This window comes from Fopius arisanus, unplaced genomic scaffold, assembly GCF_000806365.1.
Source record: "Fopius arisanus strain USDA-PBARC FA_bdor unplaced genomic scaffold, ASM80636v1 scaffold00129, whole genome shotgun sequence".
NCBI lineage: Eukaryota > Metazoa > Arthropoda > Insecta > Hymenoptera > Braconidae > Fopius > Fopius arisanus.
The window spans coordinates 177,023-199,466 of NW_011887868.1; the positions used below are offsets into that span (position 1 = coordinate 177,023).

Below are 22,444 nucleotides of genomic sequence, written 5' to 3' on the forward strand. Positions count from 1 at the left end.
TAATTAGGAACACAACATGCTGTAAGCTTAACAAAATAAAGGACACAATCAATGGAAAGAATAAAATAATTGTGTAATGTTTTTTAATCAATTTTTTTTTTAGCAAATAATATGATAATAATAGCCATTATAATAACGTATAATTGTTTGGCATCGTTATGGTCTCCCACGTCTGTACAAACATTGTATCACTATAAATCGAGGCGTTAATTACCTATGTAACTTAATAAATGAAGAAAAAAAAGGAAAATTAATTTTTTCCGTTGACAACAAAAGACATTACCATTGTCAGTGGAGAAAATTACCAACAAATAAAACTACGTCTACCTATACATATGTTTCTTTAGTTATTTCACTATATTGTGACGAATTAATCTCTACTAAATGACAAATGACGTTCAAACGTAAATCGAGTAATCAACAACAAAGTAAAAGTGAAATTGAATGTTTATCGCATAACGTCTAATAAAGTATAAGAAAAAATAGGGAGAGTTGCAGTTTCTAGGAGATAAATCTTACAATAAAAATGAAGGAGTAATAAATCCTTCGCAAGGAACAACAGTGAATGTTGAGGTTTTAAAAATGAACTAAAAAAATTGACAATTCAAATCCAATAGTGGATAAAAAAAAGAGGTAAATCAACGGTTAATAGTCTTTGAAATCAGTAAAATTTTCCCATTCTTTCGATGATTTAACCATTTTCTTTTATCGTTGGATACTGCAAGACAACTCGATCAAGAAATTCAGAAAGCACCATTTCACAACAAATTAATTGTTACAACAAGTATTTATTTCGTATCAGGTGCTCGGAATGGTTTTTGGTGAAGATAAAAGGCAAAAATTCCAAAAGCCCCAAGGATTTTGTAGGTTTATGGTTTTAAAATACTGCATTTAGCTGGATAAACTCGTGAGAGCTCCCACTTTGCTCCCCAATGCACGACATTTTTTCATTATTCCTCCCTAATTAATATAAAATTAGCCAAAGTTATTTACTTAAGGAAAACCTGAATTCCCCGATAAAAGTAAACAATTAGTGAGGGACACAGCGTTAGATGGATCGAGCAATTTAAATCACAAAATATTTTTGTTCCATTGCACATTTTTATCTCTCGGGTTTAACAAGCCATTGCAGTATCGCCCCATCGATGATTTTCTACTTGATTTTCAGTTCAATCCGAGATAATTAATCAATGAGTGAGAGGTAATTATAAAAAATTAACGGTTCGGAGAAAACGATGTGTATCACAGTATGAACATTGCATCTACAGTTCATTTGGCAACGGGCCAACATCATATGACACTATCCTTCATTAACAAGAAGAAAAAAAATCAATTATTCTCTATTCCTCAAGCTCATTCTCATCAAACGCTAGCCCCATCTCCAATTATTTTTCAATATCTTTTCAATATTACGACCTAAACACAATCAATTCTAGTGATCATATTAGCAAAACTAAAAAATTAAAATGAGAAATAAAATTTAAGACAAATTATGATATGTTTTTTTACCAATTCTGCATTTCACAGATCCAACTCAAAGGTCTATAAAATTTTTTTTCATTTGATTCAAATAATCCCGCTTATGTACAGTTGATGCAATGAATTTTCCCTATCACTTTTACTATAGAAAAAAAGAAAGTTGTTACGTATATGGCATTTGTACCTTCCCCAATGTCTTTCTCACTTGTTCGTTAGCGCATTTAATATATTTATAATTTTTTTTTTCTCGGCTTTCTCACGTTTATTTGTTCGTTCTTCGTTACTCCATTAATTTTCTAAGTGTTTGTTCCACAAGTTTTTAGCTCATCTTGTTTTCGATTTGTTTTTCTTTATTTCGGTTAGTACGACAAAGGCACCCGAGGAGAATAAATATTGACGATGACCACATTGTTAATTAAATATCAACAAATTCGACGCAACGCCGCACTGATAGTACACCAACGGCCATCTTATTGACAATGTTATTCATAAATTAATTTCTTTCACCATTTTATTTGTTTTATCATCGATGAAAAGTCCAGAATGCTTTTGTTTGCCTGTATTATATTACCTGTCATGATATCTTCAGTGGTTATTTATAAAAAAATACTTCATTATTTTCTGGAGGTAGATGCACAGGAAACAAAATTTTTCTACTTTCTTACGTTTTGTTTTGCTTTTTTTTCATTTTTACGAACAAATTCTGAAAAATTTCTCTTTAAATAATATTTGAGAATGGATTAAGCCAAATAACATCGAGACTAAACAGTCAGATTGACTAAGTAATCGAAAATAATGAAAGATGGCCCGAGGTTCCCACACCAATTTACTCATCTCCAGATGCACTTGAAGGAAATTAATAAGCAAGAAGTATCCATTTTCAACTTTGACAAACTCTGAGTTACTTTATTCATTCAATTAAATGATATTCTTGTGCAAAGCGGAGAGATAAGTGTAAACGAAAAAGAAAAAAAAAATTAAGAAAAAAAAAAAGAGAGATCTACAGCGCACACGAACGTGTAACTATTTGTTTTCCTTTCCTTATTTATATTCAATTTATATACACTGACTCTGAGATTAACGACATTGAGTTTGAGACGATTTAATAGTAGATAATACAAATGATAACGTAATAATCAACTAAAAAATTATGAACTACACACAACAGCTAAGCGCGCAATATTTGAATACCAACGAACTTTAATGAGAAAAAAAATTATTCACGTATAGTTTAATTCACCGATAAAACGGCAAATCTTGGTTGTTTTGTCTTACAACGGAAAAACAGAACATCCGAACTATACAATTGATTCAACAATTTGATTATACAAAACTTGGCCTGAAGATTTTATCAGCAATGAATTCTACCTTTTTCATTTCTATCTTATTTGTTCGTTTTTTTCTGCTTCCTTGAGATCCAGCTTACGAATTTGCACGAATCAGTAATGTAACAATCGGCACATCAAATCTTTGCTGATGCCGCTAAGGTCTTGTTTCGTCCATTGGTTAGTCACTGGCTGTACCGCTGTTACTGAAAATGTCTCCAGCATCACCACGACAGATTGGGCACGTTCGATTTGACTGAAATTACATGATAAAATAAATTAGTTCGATGTTTTACTGCCTCCGACAACAACAAACCATCAGCGTTTGCCATTAAATTTTATTGAAAAAATGAATACGTTGATATATGAGTGTCTATATAAAAAGGGACCATTTTGTTGAATTTAGTTCTCAAGATAATCGCAGTTTTTCAATTACACTACAGAATCTCCAGTTCTTTTTATTTACTTTATTTTGTAGTATTTTTATTCTAAATGGAAGCTGTGTAATCCATCATTTTTTCTGTCTCCTACATTTGCATGAGAATTTTATGTTTTTTTTCCAAGTCTTAAGGTCATACAGCTGAAATAAACAATCAGCAAAAATTGAAAAAATTAGAAATATTGATACGAAAAATTTTTGATTCGCCTGAGACTGATGGAAAATGTTATGAGATGATAGTACAGAGTTTCGGGATCGATGTATCTCCCGATTTTTCGATTGAATTAAAAAACAATACAAACAAATGGGATTTTGTTTATGACCTGATTTGATGTGATCATCTCCACTGATAAATTAACAATATATCAACTAATTGACGCAGAAAACAAGTGATAAAAATAGGATTAATTACCCTGAGCCATTTGTCAATGCACTTGGCATGGAACTCGTGAGAGCACGGCAGAGCTCTCAACATTTGCGGTGCCTCGAAATCGCACATGCAAACAACACAATTTGTTTGATCGCCATGAGGATTTTCAGCATTGAATTTGTACGAGCGTAATTGTTCGACTTCGGCCCGTGTAAGACCCCTTGGTTTAGCCTCACCGAGTCTCTCAGCAAGTGAAAGTAGTGCCTCATAATTCTCTGTTTCAGCAGACTCCGGGGATGACAGCTCAGTCTGACTGTATGGGGACAGTGGTGGATTGCTGAACATGGCTCTGAATTTGGAGAAGAGAGGAGAAAAAAATAAACGAAAATTTTCTAATTTTCAGACTAAATTGGGGCAGTTAGAGATGAGTGAGACTCACAGGAAATGGAGAAGTAGCCCGGAGTAACCGGTTGGTGGTATCGGTGGTGTTCCTCGCCATCTGGTTGTCCTTTGTCTTCTACCGCCAGTTGTTGCTCTTCGTGCACGTGACTGGAGCATCTCCAGTTGATTACTTCGAGTCTCAGGTAGAAATATCGGTGGTGGTGTCGTGACTTGGGTAAGCGCTGGAGGCGAGTAAGAGTGAGGTAGAGGCATCGGTGGTCCACCATTTGCCATTTGACGATGGTGCAAATGACTCTCAATCAGCTCCAAATCAACTTCCCTCTGTCAAAAGAAATTTTAAAAAAATACCATCAGTTTAATTCTCTTTGAGGAAGAGTCAGAAAAGAGTATATTCTTCTCACGAACATCTATCTTCATTTTAAAAAGTTGAGTGTTCGTTTTTTGGGAGTCAAATCTAGGAAAATCTACTGACAAAAGACTGAGTGCGGGTATATCTTTGGAATAAACGTTTTTGTTGAAAAAAAAAAGTAGAAAAACTTCAAGAACTCTACAAAAAGATATAACTGAAACACCATAAAGTGTTCTTTGAAATGATATATCAATATTCGTAATCATTTACTTTGGAAATATATGAAAATTGAACAGATGCGGAACTTTAGATAAAACATGAAAATCACATTTTCATGTTCAGACCGCCATAAGTCCCAGAAAAATGCCGGGAATCGCATAATTCACATAGCTTCTTGAAATTTATTTAATGAGCTTTCAAATGAGTATATAATATATTTTCTCAACATGAAAGGGAAGAATTATTCTAGAAGGGAACGTTACGAGCCATTTACTTGTGGATTATCTTATCAGCTTTATAATTTATCATAAAACTTTCGAATTCATATAAAGCGATTTGAAAAACCATTTGGAAAATATCTATTTTATCTCGGATTTGATGATACTTGAAGGAATGTACAGATGCTCTTCAAATACTCAACAAATTCTTTTATTTGAAAAATCTGGTGATGATTGTATGATTTGCGAATATGGAAAAATCATGTAAATTGAATCTTCGGCGAATGTTTGGCTAGTTTCAACTTCTCTGTCACTATATGAAGGACACAATCGAGAAAATTTACCTGTTGTGATAATTGATGGTGAGCTGGATAATGGGGGGCATGGACGGGTGGTGGTGGCGGATGTGGATGGAGAGCAGCTACAGGGCCACCCGGAGGGGTAGGATAGCCCCTAGGAGCAGCACCAATCAGACTGTGGCCTGGGTGGCCTGTAGAATAGTGACCATGATGATGATGATGTGGCACCTGGAGAATCAAAAAAATCATCTATCAGCTGGTCGAACAATATTTATCACTTCAAACACAGACTTTTATCATTTCAGGACCGAAATTAGGATAAATGCATTTTCTTCGATGCCAGTTTTTGGCGAATATCTCGGGATTGGAGCAACATAGCAAATTTTATGGGTAAATACTTTTTCTAGAAAAAGATGAGAGCTGCAAAAAAGGTTATTAGGAAAATATCGCTATCTTTCTTCTATTTCGAGATATTGGCTAAGAACTTGTATTTAATAAAAGGCACTGGTCTTATTTCACCACTTCGCAATAGATTTTCTAATTATTCTTTGATAAAAACAATTTAGAATGTCGTGAAATCAATTTTCACAAATGTGTAAGTAGACATCTGAAATTTTGGATCATAATTTATATTAATCGATCTAGTATTTTTTGAGATACACCGGTTTTTGAGAATAAAGATATCTTTTATCAATACCTTAAAAACTATTGCATGAGATTGCCTTTTTCTGGCATCGAACCATTTCCTGAATATCTAACGAATCAATAATATCTGGACAGGAGCCAGTCGTTTTTTAATTCACGGTTTTTCGAATTTTTCATTGATTATTTCAAAACTCAGCTTTCACATCTTTTCATCTATTCTCGTTTCCTTTATTTATAATATTCCAAATTCACTCGACTTTAGTGCAATTTTAATTTTAATTTTAAGATCATTGCAAAGACCATGATTTAAAATTTCCTCTTTACTTTTTTCGATTTTTTTCAAATTTCAATCTTGAAGTTTCCGATTCAGTCCTCAAAAAAAAATTCCAAATCCATAGAAAACCCAGGAGATATTAGCAGATATTTTGACCTTCAAAAATCGAAAATTCGAAATAAAAATAGCAATTCAAATCTCTTCCATTATTTGGAAGATTCCCTTTTCTTAACAGAGAGAACCAACAGCCACACCTCCAATGCGAAAAATCGAATAGAAAAATAATAATTACCTGGCACGAATGAGCAAAGGCATGTGGCCCAGTCGGGGCATAAATTCCATGAAGTTGGCATGGAATTCTGTATCCAGTAGCCTGTGGATGCCAGATAGGTTCACCACTGACAGTAACCCCAAGACTTGATACACCAACTTGTCCAACTTCAACGACAACAGGACCATTTGTACCCTGACTTGGATGATGTCCAGTACCAACTGGATGATGTGGATGGCTCTGATGGGCATTGTGTATATTATGATGGGCACTGTGTAAATTGTGATGACCATTGTGTAAACTGTGATGAGAATTGTGAATAGTGTGATGTTGTCCGTGTAATCCATGATGTGAATTATGAATAGTTGGATGGGAATTATGCATTCCAGGTATGAATGGATAAGACAGTGCAAATGAATCGGAATAACGAGGGTAACGATTACGTATTGGTGGACTGCCCCTTGTACTCATGTGATTACGGGGTGATCTACGTTGGGGGGCTGGGGGTAATTCCCAGGGACCAGAATTTGTGTGTAATGGTGGCGTTGGGGCTGAAGGAGCTGCTTCTTGCACATCTAATCCTGATACTGCACCGTTCCGGGATATTCTGCGACGTTTTCTTGATGGTGATTCACTCTGAAAAATTTTCGTATTCCATGAATCATCAGGTTTAACTACTCCATAGGATATTCGGAGAAGGGCAATTAGCTCGTGGAAAAGATTAGATTGTTGGCTTAGGGTTAATGTATCTGTTGTCATTGGTGGGCTCTTAGGCCAAGTCATTCAAAATATTCAAAAAATTGTACAATTCTATTTCTCGAGTTAAATAAATTGTAAACTTGGAGATTTAATACATTCATTAAACATTTCAGGGGAATTACGAGAGATAATCCGGAAATTTTATTTAATTATCATGATTTTAATATTTATTCTGTTCTCTTATCCAAATGTTTTATTATTAGCAGTTATATTTATAATGGACTTTTGAGGATTTTTGTGAATATTCCGGTTTCGCATTTTATCGTTATTTAATGACTTTTTAAAAATAGATAAAGCCTTGGAAAAAAACAGGAAAAAAATTTATCGAAAAACTAAAAATTTGAAATTAATAATTTTGGGGAAAAGGGGACAGGACATCCTGATGTTTTAATCATATCGTGTCAAAATATTTTGAAAAGTATTGGAGAACTTTCTATTTGACAATTCTATTGATTAGGAAAAATCCGACGGAAAAGACCGGTGGGATGGCTCTGGTTTAAGAATGAAAAGCGCCTAATCCTTTTTTTTTATTTGGGTGGCCCCATGTGTTGACCAGTCACGATGGACGTGACTTTGGTCGGTTTGACTGGATGTATTTTTTTCTCAAAATTTTGGGGGACTTATTGTGTGGAAACTGTTCAAAGGTGTCTGAAATGAAGAAATGAAACTGTTGGACTGCTTTATGAGCCTTTCGCGTCGTATTCAAACGTCAGATCTTCAAGAGTTTTTAGTGTACGTGATTTATGAGGGCTATCATAAATTACCGATTAAGTCCTTAAATGACTTGAGATGGGAAATATTTTCAATCCTTTAATTATCAATTAATCAGACATTCCCAAAAGAAAAATGAATTAATTTTAAGTAATTAATTTTCAGAATGGCAATAAAAAGTTTAATAAGGGTATCCAATACATTTTTTTGAAATTTCAATTCAATTTAAAGTTTGCATTCAATTTAAAGAAATAATAGTTGCTAAATTTCTTATTTGTCTTGAAAATTTAAGGAAATTAGATTTTTCACGAAAGCTCGAATTTTCAGATAGTAAAAATCGTAAAAATTCAACAAGAAATTCAATTGAATTTTGATTAATTAATAATTTCGTTATCTAATTCATTAAGTAATTCTCCAACAGTGTATGTTTACGTATTAAATATTCCTATCGAATTCAGTTTAAAAAATGTCACGGATAAGTGCATTTTTACTGATGCCAGTTCTCAGCGAATATCTCGGAATTGAAGGATAATAACGAATTTTATGCATCAACATTTTTTCTAGAAAAAAACGACAGCTATAAAAAAGGTATCTATGAGTATATCGCTAACTTCCTTGAATTTCGAGATATTGGCTAAAAACGAGTCTAAAAAAATGCACTTAGTCCAGTTTACCGCTTTGCAACAGATTTGTTTCGTTTCCTATTAAAAAAAAAACATTACAATTGTTTAAATTCACGGAAACGTTATTTTCTTTGGGCCCTTATTGATTTCTAGTACAACTCTGAATATTTCCGAGTTTATGACGATTTAAAAATAATTTTTAAGGGGAAAAATTAATGGTATACAAATGAATCATAGAATAAACTCGTAATCTGGGGAATGGTAATTTTCAAATGAATCTACAAAGCTTTCTCGGGAGGGGGATGAGTTTTACAGTCCTAGTGTGCTGCTCGTTTTTTTTTTTCAATTATTACCGTAAACAGCTAAACCAACTGTGGAAGAATGTTCTGAAATTCTGAGAATAATAAGGCGTGTTGTTTATGCGTTTCGTTTTTGTAACTAAACACTATTGGAATGAATGGAGGCTTTCATGGCTTCATGTCACCAAATGTTCAAACTCTTCAGATCTTTGTTTCTAGAGTTAGTTTCTCTGAGGAGTTTCAAGGGCCTGCACGTGTCTTTCGATCGTAAAGTTAACAAAGAAACAGAAAATTTTGAATTTCCTATTTGGAATCGATCGATTTTCATTCTTATGACAGATAGGTATGGGCTTTTGGGCTTGTATTATCTAATAAAAAATGTGAACAAACATGAGTTTATGGATTAAATAATCTAAAAATACAGGATATATAGGGGAGAGCCGGAGAAAATCAGACACTTGTGCAAAAGCGTTTTTAACTCATTCCCAGTGATTTTTTTTTATCACCAAAAAATCTTGGAGACGGTCTAAAAGAGTCCCAGTATTTTGTGCGAATTGAATTTTTCTTTAAATTAAGGCCCGGATGGACTATCTATCGAACGTCGACTTTTGTTTAAATTTTATCTTTTGAATCTAAAATACATTAAAATTTGGGATCAATTTTGGCTTGCGGGAAGCACTTGAATGGACATGAAAAAATAATGAAAAAAAAGAGGAAAAGTTATTGAAGGACGGTAAAGATCGATATTATTTAAAAAGGATTTACCAAGTTTGCAAAAAAATAATAAAAAATCCGTAGCTTACTTTTGCATCTAGCTGTCACTCAATCTTCTGGAGAGCAATGGTAAGCTGCGCAATTTTTATTATTTTTTTGTAAACTTGGTAGATCCCTTTTAAACAATATCGCTCTTTAGCGCCCTTCAATAATTTATCCTCTTTTTTTTATAACCATTCGGGTAGCTCCCGGGACACAAATTTGATCCTAAATTTTAATGTATTTTTGGCTAAAAAGATAAAATTTAAACAAAAGATGACATTCGATAGATAGTCCACCCGGGCCTTAAATTGTTGCTTTCTTACTTTTTTGAGTTCTCAAAATTCTCAAAATCCTCAAAACCATACGCCATCTAATGTGAATTGCTCATTTTCAGCTTCTCATCGCGAAAGTCTGTATAGGGGAATTTACCATTTTTTTTATCAGTTAAGCGTAATAAAATTCTAAAAAAACTAAAATGTTGAATAACGGATTCTTACGATCGAATAACTTCAAAAATCCATGAAAATTGAGAAAAAAACCGGAAAATTATTGCGCTTTCACGAAACTCTGAGAGTGATGAAACAGCAATAAAACGCAAAAACGATTTATTTTATCGTTTCCATCCGATCAACAATTGGTTATAAAACTAAAAAGGGACACCCTTAAAGCGTCGAATAGGATGATTCAGTTTTTTACTGATAAATGAAAAGCTCACCTTTCTTCCGTCGTCCTGACTAGGTTGCCTGTAATATGGCGGTGAGGGCTGGATTTGGACTGGGCTGAGAGGTAACTGATTCGATGCTAAAAACAAACCGAATATAATATTAAAATATATGTCACCTACAAAGAATTCATTAGGGTGTAGTTAATTACCCTGTGCAGCTCTTCGATACTCAATATCAACAGTACTGGCACCCAAGCTAGGACTGAGGTTCATAAGCGGTCCTCTCATTGTGTTCTCCTGTTATAACAAGATTCTATGATTAGTATCATACCCTAAATAACCTATTGTTTCATTGAATATGTATATATCAGACTTGTCCACAAATGTTGATGCGCAGTGGTGGTGTATTTGTTGGTGGGCCAGTTTGTTCCTGGGAGAAATGGGAGGACGGTAGGGGCTGCTGAGATACTTGTCCTCGTGGCTGTTGGTTGTGCTGCTGAGGATTTACTTTGTATCCACCACTGGGTCCACCCACTGCACCGTGATACACTTCCTTTCCTCCTGGTCCTGATGATGTTCCCACAACCGGACAGTCCCTGATGAAATATCACATTTTTTTATTAAAAAAAAAATTTATAAAAAAATTAAAATCAAAAAAATTCATTTAAACAATTTCATTGAAATTATAGTGATTTTCGATGAAATGTTTTTTTTTTATGACTCAATCCTTCTTCAAACTTTTAACTTTTTTAAACTCCAAGGAATATGGAAATGACTTGGTTACATGTCTAAGTATTAACAACAAATTATTATATACAAATAATAAATACAACAAATGTTGTATTTATATAACATATGTTAATTGCAAATTTATCAATCACCGAAATGTTAATATCTGCGAAATTATTTGGTGTAATAATATATCAAAATGAAATATCTCACAATTTTTTAATATTTTGTACAATATTATTATTGATTAGTGTGATCTGTTATTGTTTGTAATTATAATGATCTTTTGATTAGTGTGTAAGAAGCGAATCATCAAATCTGATGAATTGTTAATTATGCGGGAATTATGATAAAAAACAAAAAATCAAGTGAAATGCTGTAAAATTTTTAACTTCAACATTTTCAGATGCATTACTTTCGGTAATATTTTAGTTAATGTTTTTAAAATTAATATTACTCTCAGCAATATTTAGACGTAATACCAAATGACTTCAGGAACGATCAGTTAAAATGCTTCAATTCGAATAAGATTTTTCGCTGAATCTCCAGCAAGTTTATGGAATATCTCAAAATCAAAAAGCAATTGTAAAATTACAAAGATAATTTTTCGACAAACCTGCAAAAATTCATAGTGATTTAATTTTAATTTTTTGTTAATATAATTCTTTGTGAATAATTTATTTAAACCATCCCGTCATTCCCTTATTCCTTAAAAATAAAATGGTGCAATTTCGATATAATAGTCTAGAATTAGATGCAGAGTATGTAATGAGGATAGATCAAACACAAGAAAGAAGGAGAATAAGAAAAAAATAAATAAAAATAAAGTTTTTTTGCTCATGATCGCATATTCAAACCACCATTAGGAAATCAATGTTAATGCATGCTAAACAACTCAGTTGAATAATCAACAATAATAACAATGATGACGTGTACCGAATAAAATGCATCCACCAACCAACAGCCTAGGGACACAGATAAAATGCATAAAAATTGATAAACTCCAAAAGGAAAATTAAATTGCACATTCAGTGTACCACCGTGTCTTTATTTTTTAACCGGAACAATTATTTCCATAGAATTTATGACGTTGGATTTTCCTCATACCGTATTCAGACGTCATAACTCACGTACGTTAAAACGATTAAACATCTACAGCAGTTGATATTTTTCAAAATTCACATCACCGATTCGCCAAAAATTTCAAGTGAGCAGTTTTGACAAAAGGCAAGATGATTAATCCTTGATACATATATTTAAAAGAAGCAAAAAAAAAAAAATTACCAACGCAATGAAATGAGCAACCTAGAAAGAGCGACGAAGGGGCCTACAAAATGATTAATCTCTATCTCGAATTTTCTCTTTTTTTTATTAAAAAAAAGAATGTAACGTTTTTTGTCAACAATCTATTGCTCCATGAATAATCAGGTAATTCGTTCTTAAACTTAAATACGACAGCATTTTTTATGGATAATATAGATATATTGAAAATTGTCATTTTCGTTTTTTTAATTATGCATGTGTATATAGATGTATATGGATAAATACATATGTATATACGTGGAATATGTACAGGTGGTTGCATATATGATTTTTAATATGAATATTTCCTGAATTTTCATGAGTTGTTATGAATTCATTATTTAATTTTCAATACAAAAATTGAATAATGAACAAAATAATTTTCAGTCATGCAATCCACCTCGTACTACTCCAAATTAAATCAATTCTAGATCAATTCACGATCCGATTCTTTCAAGTAGAATCTAAAAACAATTTCATATAACATTTTAAATTCTTCCACATTATATTAGAATTTTTATTACAACCAAAACCGAATCTTAACATTTTCTTGAAAAAACGTTACATTCGTTTCGACTCAATTGATGATAATTTGCCTTAATCCTTCATTAGGGAAGCTTACCCAGTAAATGGACATTGTCTACAGATCAATCACCGATTTCCCGATAACAAATAAAATAAACAAATACCAAAATGTGATCTCTTGCTTGAATTGTTAGTAACAATTGTTATTTTTCACTAATGGCAGTGCTTTTCCTTCGATTTATTTCAATTTCGAAAAAACAAAAATGTTCATCCACTGGGTAGCTTTCTTAGACGCCCATATAGTGGAGTCTGGAGTAATATGGAACATGTTTTTGTTTAAATTTTTGTAACAACAATTGAGACTGTCGAATGTTCTTCTTAGATCCCAAAATTACTATTCAGAATGATAAACGATTTTTCGAAAATCATTTAATCACCATTAGACTTAATCTGAAACTGATTGTTTCAAGAAAAATGATTTTTTAATTGTTTAATGGTGTAATACGTCACGTGTATTGTGCAACAAAATCAGATAGAGACTTTTTACGTTTTTTCCTCAAATGTTGGATTCGTCAGGTCATCAGAATCTCTCACTACGAAATTCGATGAAAACTCCAAAAAATGCCTGCACGACATTTTTTTCAGAATCACAGTCGACAGTTTATTAATCGCCTAATTATCAAATACCTAATTTATCGATTTATCTGCCTTTGAACATACAAACAGATAAATGATGAATACAACAATTTTAAACTTCCATATTATTCCAAATTCCTTTAATCGATTTACCTTACTCTTTCCATTACAATATTACCTGCAATTTGTTGCATTATCCAGGATTATCGAGTTATCCAGAATCCCACTCGACAGTTTATCAATAAACTAATTTACTATCAAATTGTCAAACAGGGGTAAGTCCATTTGACTATTCCCAAGTTTTCACTGAATATCTCAGAGTCTTAAGACGACAGTAAAATTTTTATTGCAAACTTTTCTACAGACCCACTTGAGTGCCACAAAAAAATGTTCCAAAAAATTCCGTTATCTTCCTTACATTGCCGAATATTCCTCAAAAACTCAACTATAAGAGATAAGCCAACTTATCTCCCTCTACAACTTGTCTATCTTCCCTTTATCTATTTGCCTTTCTCCAACCATAGAAAAATGTTAAAAGTGACGAATGTAGCAATTTTCAACGTTCACATTATCCGAGACCCCTATGAGTCGATCGACCCTTTCCCTAGGTTAGACAATTAGCGTGTGTGTGGAAGCAAATTAAAAAAAAAATTATATAAAATTGGGTACAATAAATAAATGTTAATGGGAGAAAAGAGAGGGGAGTACCCATTGTGATATCGTGGCGACGATCCCTGACGATAGGGGTACTCCTTGTACTGCTGGTTAAGCTGGTTGTGCTGTGTATGTTGGCTGAGGGGATGCCAGCCAGAACGACTGTGGGTTGGGGCTGGACGAGTCATAGGCCCCGTTCCTGTACCACCACCACCACCAACGTTCCTGTATCTGCCCTGCATACCCATGCCCCGATGCTGATGATTACCCGGTCCGTTCATTTTATCCTCTCTCTCTCTTTTTTTTTTCTCACAATCTATCTGTCTCCCCCTCCTTCACTCGTTTTTTTTTATTCACGTCCAAGCCGAAGCCTTTTTCCTCCCTATGCCGCTCCCCCTTTCGTGTACACTTCCCACACTCTCTCAAGAGGACGTGGACGACTGGTTGGCAACCCACAGGGCACAGAACAGAAACACAACTCTGTGCCTGAATTTTTCGTCGAAAGTTGACTCTCTCCAAACACCTTTTTTCTTTTCCCTTTTTTTTATTATAGAACTTTTTCTCCTCTCGGAAGAGCCGATGAGGTTTGTGCTCAGCTGCCAAGGGCCAACCTGGCGAGTTATTCATACATACTATTATCATTAACTGTGAAATTGGGTACGAGTTCCAGGCATTTAGCCTGAATTCTCATTCGGAATTACATTTCGGGTACATATTCTAGATATTTTATGACGAATTTTCAGCCGGAATCAGAATTCGGGTACGCGTTTCAGGCATTTTTTCCGAATTTCCAGGCAGAATGAGAATTCGGGTACGTGTTCCACGTATTTTTTCCTGAATTTTCAGTCAAGACAAGAACTTGAGTACGAATCCTGTGAAATTCCCCGAAAAAACACAACTTCAGACGAGAATCGAACCTGGAACCTACCGAGTTACTAGTCCCGCGTTCTTCCATCTGAACTATTCAGCCTCTTTAACCATATTTTATGAATAGTCACTAAAATTATACAGCCGAACCGCTGTTCCTAGACTATTCATTTATTATTTATTCCTTCGTCGCGCTTTCTCGATCCTCGCCCCCCGTCCTTTCTTCACTCGTTCCTCAATATCTCATTATTTAACAGTTAATTGGTGAATTTTTAATCTGAGAATACATGCAGTTGTGGAGAATTTTGGAGAATTATCGTGCAGTTTGAAAATATAAAAGTGAGATGCATTCTAACAGAGTTACTAACACTCGGCCGTAGGAAATAAAAGAAAAAAGTGATATAAAAGGGAATGATCGAAGAGGGCCAGACGAGCGTGATGCAGGTTATAGGAGTCCTGAGAAAATTGATGTTTGGTGGAGGATGAAAGGGGATATCTATTCTCTCTTTATATTTGAGGCTCTACTCGGATACATTTGGGATAGTTATTCGGGCTTTTTGAGAACTCGCTTGGGACGTGGGGAGAGCGTTTGCGGCCCAAAAATCCAGGGAAACGATTAAGTGGACCGGAATCCAAGGCCCCGTTGCTTTTGGCTAGCACCGTAGTACCTATGTATGTATATAATATATATATATATATATGCATTTATCCCCTCCTCCTTTTAATTCTCTCTTTTTCTCTCTCTCTACACTTCCACTTGACGTCCAGTGCGTCTCAAACGCAGCAGACGGGAGAAAACCAGTTTACCTTTAAACTTGACGGGAATAAAAATAAATTTTAAAAAAGTTGATCGAAAATGTCGATAAACTTTTTATCCTCAATGCGGAAATCATTTTCAGTAAATGATTTTTTGCTGTTTTTTTGTAGTGTTGAGTCATGACAATGCGTGAGAATTTATTTTAAAAGTATTGATCATTTTTTTTTTAATTTCGAAATTTGGAAAATTGGAAAATTATACTGAAAATTTCACGTAAAGAATTCGAAAATTTTGAAGGTTCAAATTTTTAACAACAAAGTAATTAAAAACAATAAAGTTAATTTTTTTGATTAACAATTAATTAATTTGAATTGAAAATTTAATTGTATTTGATGGTGTCAAAGAAATTTAAATGCGAAAAATTCAGGCAATAATTTCCCTGAATTTTCACGAGCATGAAAATTCAAGCTTTCATTAAAAAATCCGTTACCACTCAACATGAAAACCCAAATTTTCTTGGAGTTTCAAGGCTGATGATGATAGATTCTGGATGCCATTTTAATTAGTATTGAATTGAAACTCGTGTAATTGGAAATTCAGATGACTTTGTGACGAAAATTTCAGGAAATATTTAACAGTGCAGAGAATGAGGGCGGAGTAGGAATTTCGATAAATTTTTGTTATTCTTTCATTTCCTCGAACGAACATGCGGGTGTTATTTGCTACCCTCAACGCTCTCCCAGGTATCTGTCCCAAACGTCGGGTAAAACCGTGAATAAACTGTTGGCTTTTGCCTCCATCGAGGGCCCCTAGAATATAATAAAGGACTTGATAGACGTCCGGACAGCAATAATAGGCCCTTTTCCTCGGCTCAGGTAGAAAAAATTTTCCCCAGTTTCATATTCCTCTCGGATTGTATATACAAGGTTTTCCCCGGATCACCAAATTCAAATTTTAAATTCCTCTCTCAAGTTTTCCCCAGGAAAATTCCACATCCAGTTTGACCAAATGCATTCGGAGAAACAAACCAATAGGAAATTCAAAAATTTGTAAATTCAACCAAATACTCAATACTGTTGAATAATTCCACTTAAAATCTTGAAAGACACCGAATTACTATGGAATTCCTGTCGAAAAAGATCTGAATATTTTCGTAATTCTCACTTTTCATATGACACTAGAAATTCATGAAAACGTGGAAAATTAAATTAATAATTTTTCTGAATTTTCAGTCTATTGACAATTCAATCACGACAAAAATGAAATGAAAATTCCAGCTCTCATTTAACAATAAATTATCATTAAACCCTAAAAATTCAACTTTCTCAAATTTCCAAGATAAATAAAAAAATTCAATCACTCTTAATTGCAATTAAATGAAGACTCATATAATGACTCCATGATTGAAATGCAGATAAATTTTAAACGATGAAGGTTGACCCTATATTTTTACCATTCATCCTGACTATCGAGGGAAATCGTCTGAACTCTTTTGAAAGAATATTGAATTTATACAGTATTTCGTTGAGACTTTCAGTGTTGCGTTATCAGTGAAATCGTCTCGGTGATTTCACGCTGAAACCTGGCGGTATGTAACTGTGCTATTAGTTCTGTGTTTCGGGTCAGATCGTCTACCATGACTCAAAATGAAAGAACCAAGTGAAGAAATAAATTAAAAAAAATGTTATAAAACGAGCATTGAGGTAGGAAAGTGAGGGATATTTCTGTTTCTCGCAGAAAAAGGTCTGATGTGGACGGGAATGAGAGGTACCCTGAGGATATACATTCAGCCATTTCTTTCATGACCAATACTATATACTTGGGATGTGGAGGCCCAGGTGGAGCTTCCTCCAAGAGCACCACCTGCCCTGACCCTCCTACCCACGCGGTGATCGCCCAACAACATAAGGCTTGCAGCTGATGCCTTCCTCTTTTTATTTTATATTTTATCAAGGAAAGTTCAAGAATACAGAAGTGGCCATGTAACAATCCACAATTAAACGAACCGGTAACGATTATTCCATTTTTCCATCCACTTTTGTTTTGAGAATGACAATTTCAAATAGAAGAAAGAAAATTTGGAATTTATTTGAGAATTGATTCACATGCCTTCGACTTTTTATTTTCTATTTTGTGAAGGAAATTACATGAAATCTCATGACGTGGAAGTGACTCAATTAAATTTTTGGATAAACATTTTTGGGAGCAATTAGTGGATCAATTATTATTGAATTTTTTTCTGTGAAACAAAAATTTTTGGGGAAAATGGTGAACCTGGAATTTATTTTTAACGATTTTTCCGAAGTGATTGATCAGAGTAATGCAGAAAATGTAGTTTTGATTTTGTAATTATTTAATGACTCAGGACGTCTCAACTTTTTTGGAAATTCGTGAATAGAGAAAAACAAGCGACAAAGTATGAACGTTAAAAAATCATTGAAAAATAACGATGACATTGGAGTTTTTCGCGTGAATCTGGTGAAAGCATCTCCCGAAATATACCAAAAATATACAAAAAGATAATCGTAATCGTAATTCGTATGGAAATCGAAATTCGCTCACAGACTGCACGAGTGGCTCAAAAACATATCTTTACAAGAAATTTAAATAAAAAAAAACCAGTGCGTTGAACAAAATCCCACAACAGTTCCGGAAAAGCTTTCTCGGAAAAGATTTCTGTGTGCGGAAAGAAATATTCAATAAAAGTAACGAAATTCCCCGAAAAAATTCCGCAGAATTTTCCCATGATTTCCTCCAATTATGTTCGACACTCGTTAATCCATAATTCACGTTTTCTTTATTTTTCTGGTGAATTATCCATTTTTCCATTAATCCATGAGATTGCCGTGAAAAAATAAGTTTTTTTGTTTTATTATTATTTAAGCTCACGAAGTTTCTTGACAATCATTTCATGCGTTTATTCTATAGTTTTAATTGTTTTCAATAATTTATAAAAAATGCAGGGCTATATTCCACTTTGCAACTTCGTGAGTTATTAAATATTGGCAAACCGCAAAAAAACGTTGTTTTCACATAAATCCCATCGTAAATTTGCCGGAGAAATGAAAAAAATGTGAATTTTGACGGAAAGGGTGTGAATTTTAAAAACACATTTCACTTGGCATTACAGGAAAAGCAATAATTCATTATTTCTAATGAATATTTTTGTCCATAGGTTCCAAAATTCATCAAATCCGTGATCCGCGAGTTCTCTTTCAAAATTTTTGTGGATTAATCGCGGAAAATCGTTTTTTGATGGCACAAATAGCTAGATGTTCAAAACGAATGATTTATAATAAAAATCAATCCGATTGAGTTGAATTTATTCTTCCTTTATTTTAAATTATTTGCTCGTAAGGCACATCCACATGTTTAGAATTCCTGGAAGGGATTGACTCAAAAAATAAAGATCCTCAAAATCTCCATTTACAAATTTATGTTTCGGAATTGCAGATCAGAAAAATGTTGTTTCATGGAGTTATTGCCAATATCTTCTCATTTTTCATGTGTTTTGTAAATTAAATTTGAAAAAATATACAATTTTTATTTTTCATTTTTATTTAAAGATAAATTTTGATAGTCTTGCGTCTATGTCTCTATATTTTTCGGTAAGATTTTATACAAATTTTCCGGAATTTATACAAAATACATATTCCTGAGGACGTGGAAAAATTTTTACGCGTCCATTAAATTTCACGCGATATTAAATAAAAATAAAAGTGAAGACCCCTAGATTTTTTCACGTTAATTTTACCAACTGTCTCCCATAAATCCATAAAAAAAAACTCAAAGAATGACAAGATATCGCCAATAACACCGTAAATAAAAATATCAACGTACCCTGCACTATAAAATCAATTTTTATAAACCAGGAGAACTGTATTATTTTCGAGGTCAGTTTTTAGCCAATATCTCGCAACTAACCAAGCACATCAAATTTTTCACCAAAACATTTTCTGTAGAGTCGAATGAGAGCTACAAAAAACGTAATTATAAAAAAATAGCCATCTCCCTTAAATTCCGAGATATCGTGTAAAAACAGGCGTCGAAAAAAAATGCATTTATCCTCTTTCACCGGTTCGCTCCAGAAATAGGCCATATGCAATTTTCTTTTCGGAAGACAGGGACTAATTGGACTTTCCCAGTGATAACACGAGAGCTGAATAAGGAGACAAAATACAAAATGAGAATGCCGTCACAAGAACGGCATTTCCGACGTGGTGTGTGCGTACACGCTTAGGGTACCGATCCATGTACCTACAGTACATACAGGCCGGATCGATTGTAACTAAACATTAGCATCCGCGTGTTGGTTCCATGTATGTGACTCCAAGTACCCCAATAGTCTGTATTTTTTCAAAAACCAATTAACCTCCCACTCCAAAAATCCCAAAAGCCTCAACTCTCTCCTCTCGACCTACGATTTGACCTACTGCGTACGTCTCATAATTCCCACCAAAAGAAAATAAAAAATACACCTAAATGACAAAATAATTACCATTTGAGAGTAATATTCCCAAGGCAAAACAAATCCGAATAAGAATATCCGAGTTACAATAAAAGACTCTCACTTTCCACATTGTCGATGAATAGAATGATAGAGCAAGATAGGGAAGAAATAGAGAAAGGAATAGGCGAAACTCCCAAGTAACATGTAAAAAAATGAAAACTCCAAACTTTCATGCTTAAATCAATTTTTTCCAAAGGATTTTGTAAAGCGCTCAGTGTCATTCCTGTTATCGAGTCTCTTGACAATGAAAAAAAAAATGATAAAAAAAAAAATGAATGAAATCGACGGTGTGGATTAAACTCGTCGCCTACCGTATGGGATAACACTCCTGCGTTGCCGTCATACCACGATGGATAATGATGAGAACAGTTTAAAGGGTCGCACAAGATTATAACACGAGAAACTCAACGGTGATAGAAAAAAAAAAAAATCCGAGGCACAACGCGACACTACACCCACGCACTCATACACCTATCTATTTATTTATTGGTTTGCTGATTTCTGAGTTGTTGACACACGCGGGCTCATCATTTTCAAATCGACTGGGGTGGGAGGTAATACTTTAAATGGATGAAATGAAGAAAAAGGGTACGAAAAAATGAGCCGACGGGCCGCACGAGCAAAAGCAACGCACGACAGACTGAAGCAGACTGAAGCGAGTCACTAGTCGCCCAGTTTTCGACCCACTGTATTTCACAACGTTCACAACCAACACAACACCCTGTGATTCCGCAGAGTGGGGGGAACTTCCAGTGACGCACCTATTTCTCCAGTCGCCCCGTTCACATAATGTATTTTTTCGGTAAATATCTTGATAATTGAATAATTTTGAAATTGAAATTGATAATTGATAATTGAACCCCCCAAGAAATTAAATACCGAAAGTTTTAAAAATTTTTTTTTGTTATTCCCTCTGACATTTTCACTTTTTTTTAACATGACAAAAAAAGTTCTTTTTCTAATATATCTAAATTTATAGGTAGGTCTCAATTAATAATACTAATTTCAAATCAATTTTCTTATTTGTTTTTTCTTGTTTTTTTACTCACCCCTTCAATGCACTGTTTTTTTTTTTTTAGTCTAGTCTTCTGATAGTTTTTAGCGGTTGTGGGGGAAAATTTATTTTTCCGAATATTTAAACGTATGTGGATGTAGGTCTGACATATTTTAAGTTTAAGTAAATTTTGGTGGTTGTTTTTTCAATTTTTTATTGTCGCCCCTTGGATAGTCTGAATTTTTTTCACTCGACCCGAAAAGACAATAATCTTCCAAATATATTTAAATATAGAAATAATACCAATCTTTAATAAGTCAAAGTCAAAGTTTTAATAAAGTCAATTTTTTTGTTTGTTTCCTTTTTTATAGTGGCACCTCCTCGATATACTGCCTTTTTTTATTTCGCCCCCATTTTTACTAATAATGAGCGAAAAATTTATTCTACCAAATATATAAAAACATATAAATAGACCCGAAAGACATACTAATGTCAAATCAATTTTCTCGTCTTTCCCCTATTGTTTTCATCCCTCTGGGCCTTTCCACTGACGAAAAATTTATTTTATTAAATATATTTACCCTCCACCAGTAAATCTACATAAATACTTCCATAAATTCTCTTGTTTTGTACTTTTGTCTTGTCTATTTTTCCTATTTGTTTCAGTCGTCCCTTCGAATTAGGAACTCTTTTGTCTATATTTAATCCCACCAGTAAAACTACATAAATATACACACTAATGCCAAGCAAATTCTTTTCTGGTAGTGCCTCCTCATTATCATATAATTAATAAAAGAATTTTTTTTTCAGTACTCATCTCTATTTTTCATCACAACCGTTTCCAAAATCACGGACCCTTTTCCAAAAATCTCCACCGAAAGCCCAATTTTCTCAATTCTCCCGTTTTTTTTTTATAAAAAAATGAAATTTTTAAACTACTGTTTTGCGTAGAACTCGTGGAGATTTCAAAATTAAAATTTCAAATGAACGGAGTCTGAAGACCGCACCCATTCCTGTTTGATGATCACGAGCCCTGAGTTGAGAATTTACTATAAACATATTCTCAACAAAACACATGTGCGTAATAAATGGAAGGGAAGTGTGGAGATGATTCTATGTAATTTATCTCGTTGTTTCCTTTCGTCCAGCGTGAGTTCATATTTATAATATTCTCACGTCCACTTATCGACTGAGTACGTCGATAAAATAGGTAGATGACAACGTCTCGAGTAAAAAATAAAAAAAATATTCTACCGAGAAAAAAAACATCTAAATTACTGAAATATATCTACTAACCACAAAAAAATATATTTGGCATTATATTCTATGGGAGTTTTTATACAGTGATTACCAAATTTACTGGTGTGA

At 33.7% G+C, this 22,444-nt stretch overlaps 1 protein-coding gene across 3 annotated transcripts in view; it reads right to left on the reverse strand.

Annotated features, from left to right (window-relative positions):
• Positions 1-56: 56 nt before the first annotated feature.
• mura (murashka) overlaps positions 57-22,444 on the reverse strand; it is a 31,043-nt gene continuing 8,655 nt past the window's right edge. The window contains exons 1-10 of one of the 3 annotated variants that reach the window (XM_011313774.1): positions 20,394-20,853; positions 14,003-14,559; positions 10,476-10,698; positions 10,312-10,399; positions 10,154-10,239; positions 6,312-6,926; positions 5,146-5,328; positions 4,053-4,336; positions 3,656-3,962; positions 57-3,060 (exon numbers count right to left, since the gene is read on the reverse strand). In XM_011313774.1, coding sequence (XP_011312076.1) covers positions 2,986-3,060; positions 3,656-3,962; positions 4,053-4,336; positions 5,146-5,328; positions 6,312-6,926; positions 10,154-10,239; positions 10,312-10,399; positions 10,476-10,698; positions 14,003-14,229 — 2,088 coding nt within the window. In that variant the 5' untranslated portion in view covers positions 14,230-14,559; positions 20,394-20,853 and the 3' untranslated portion in view covers positions 57-2,985. Of the gene's footprint in view, positions 3,061-3,655; positions 3,963-4,052; positions 4,337-5,145; positions 5,329-6,311; positions 6,927-10,153; positions 10,240-10,311; positions 10,400-10,475; positions 10,699-14,002; positions 14,560-20,393; positions 20,854-22,444 lie in introns of those variants that run through there. The other 2 variants (XM_011313773.1, XM_011313775.1) reach the window with 2 other exon arrangements.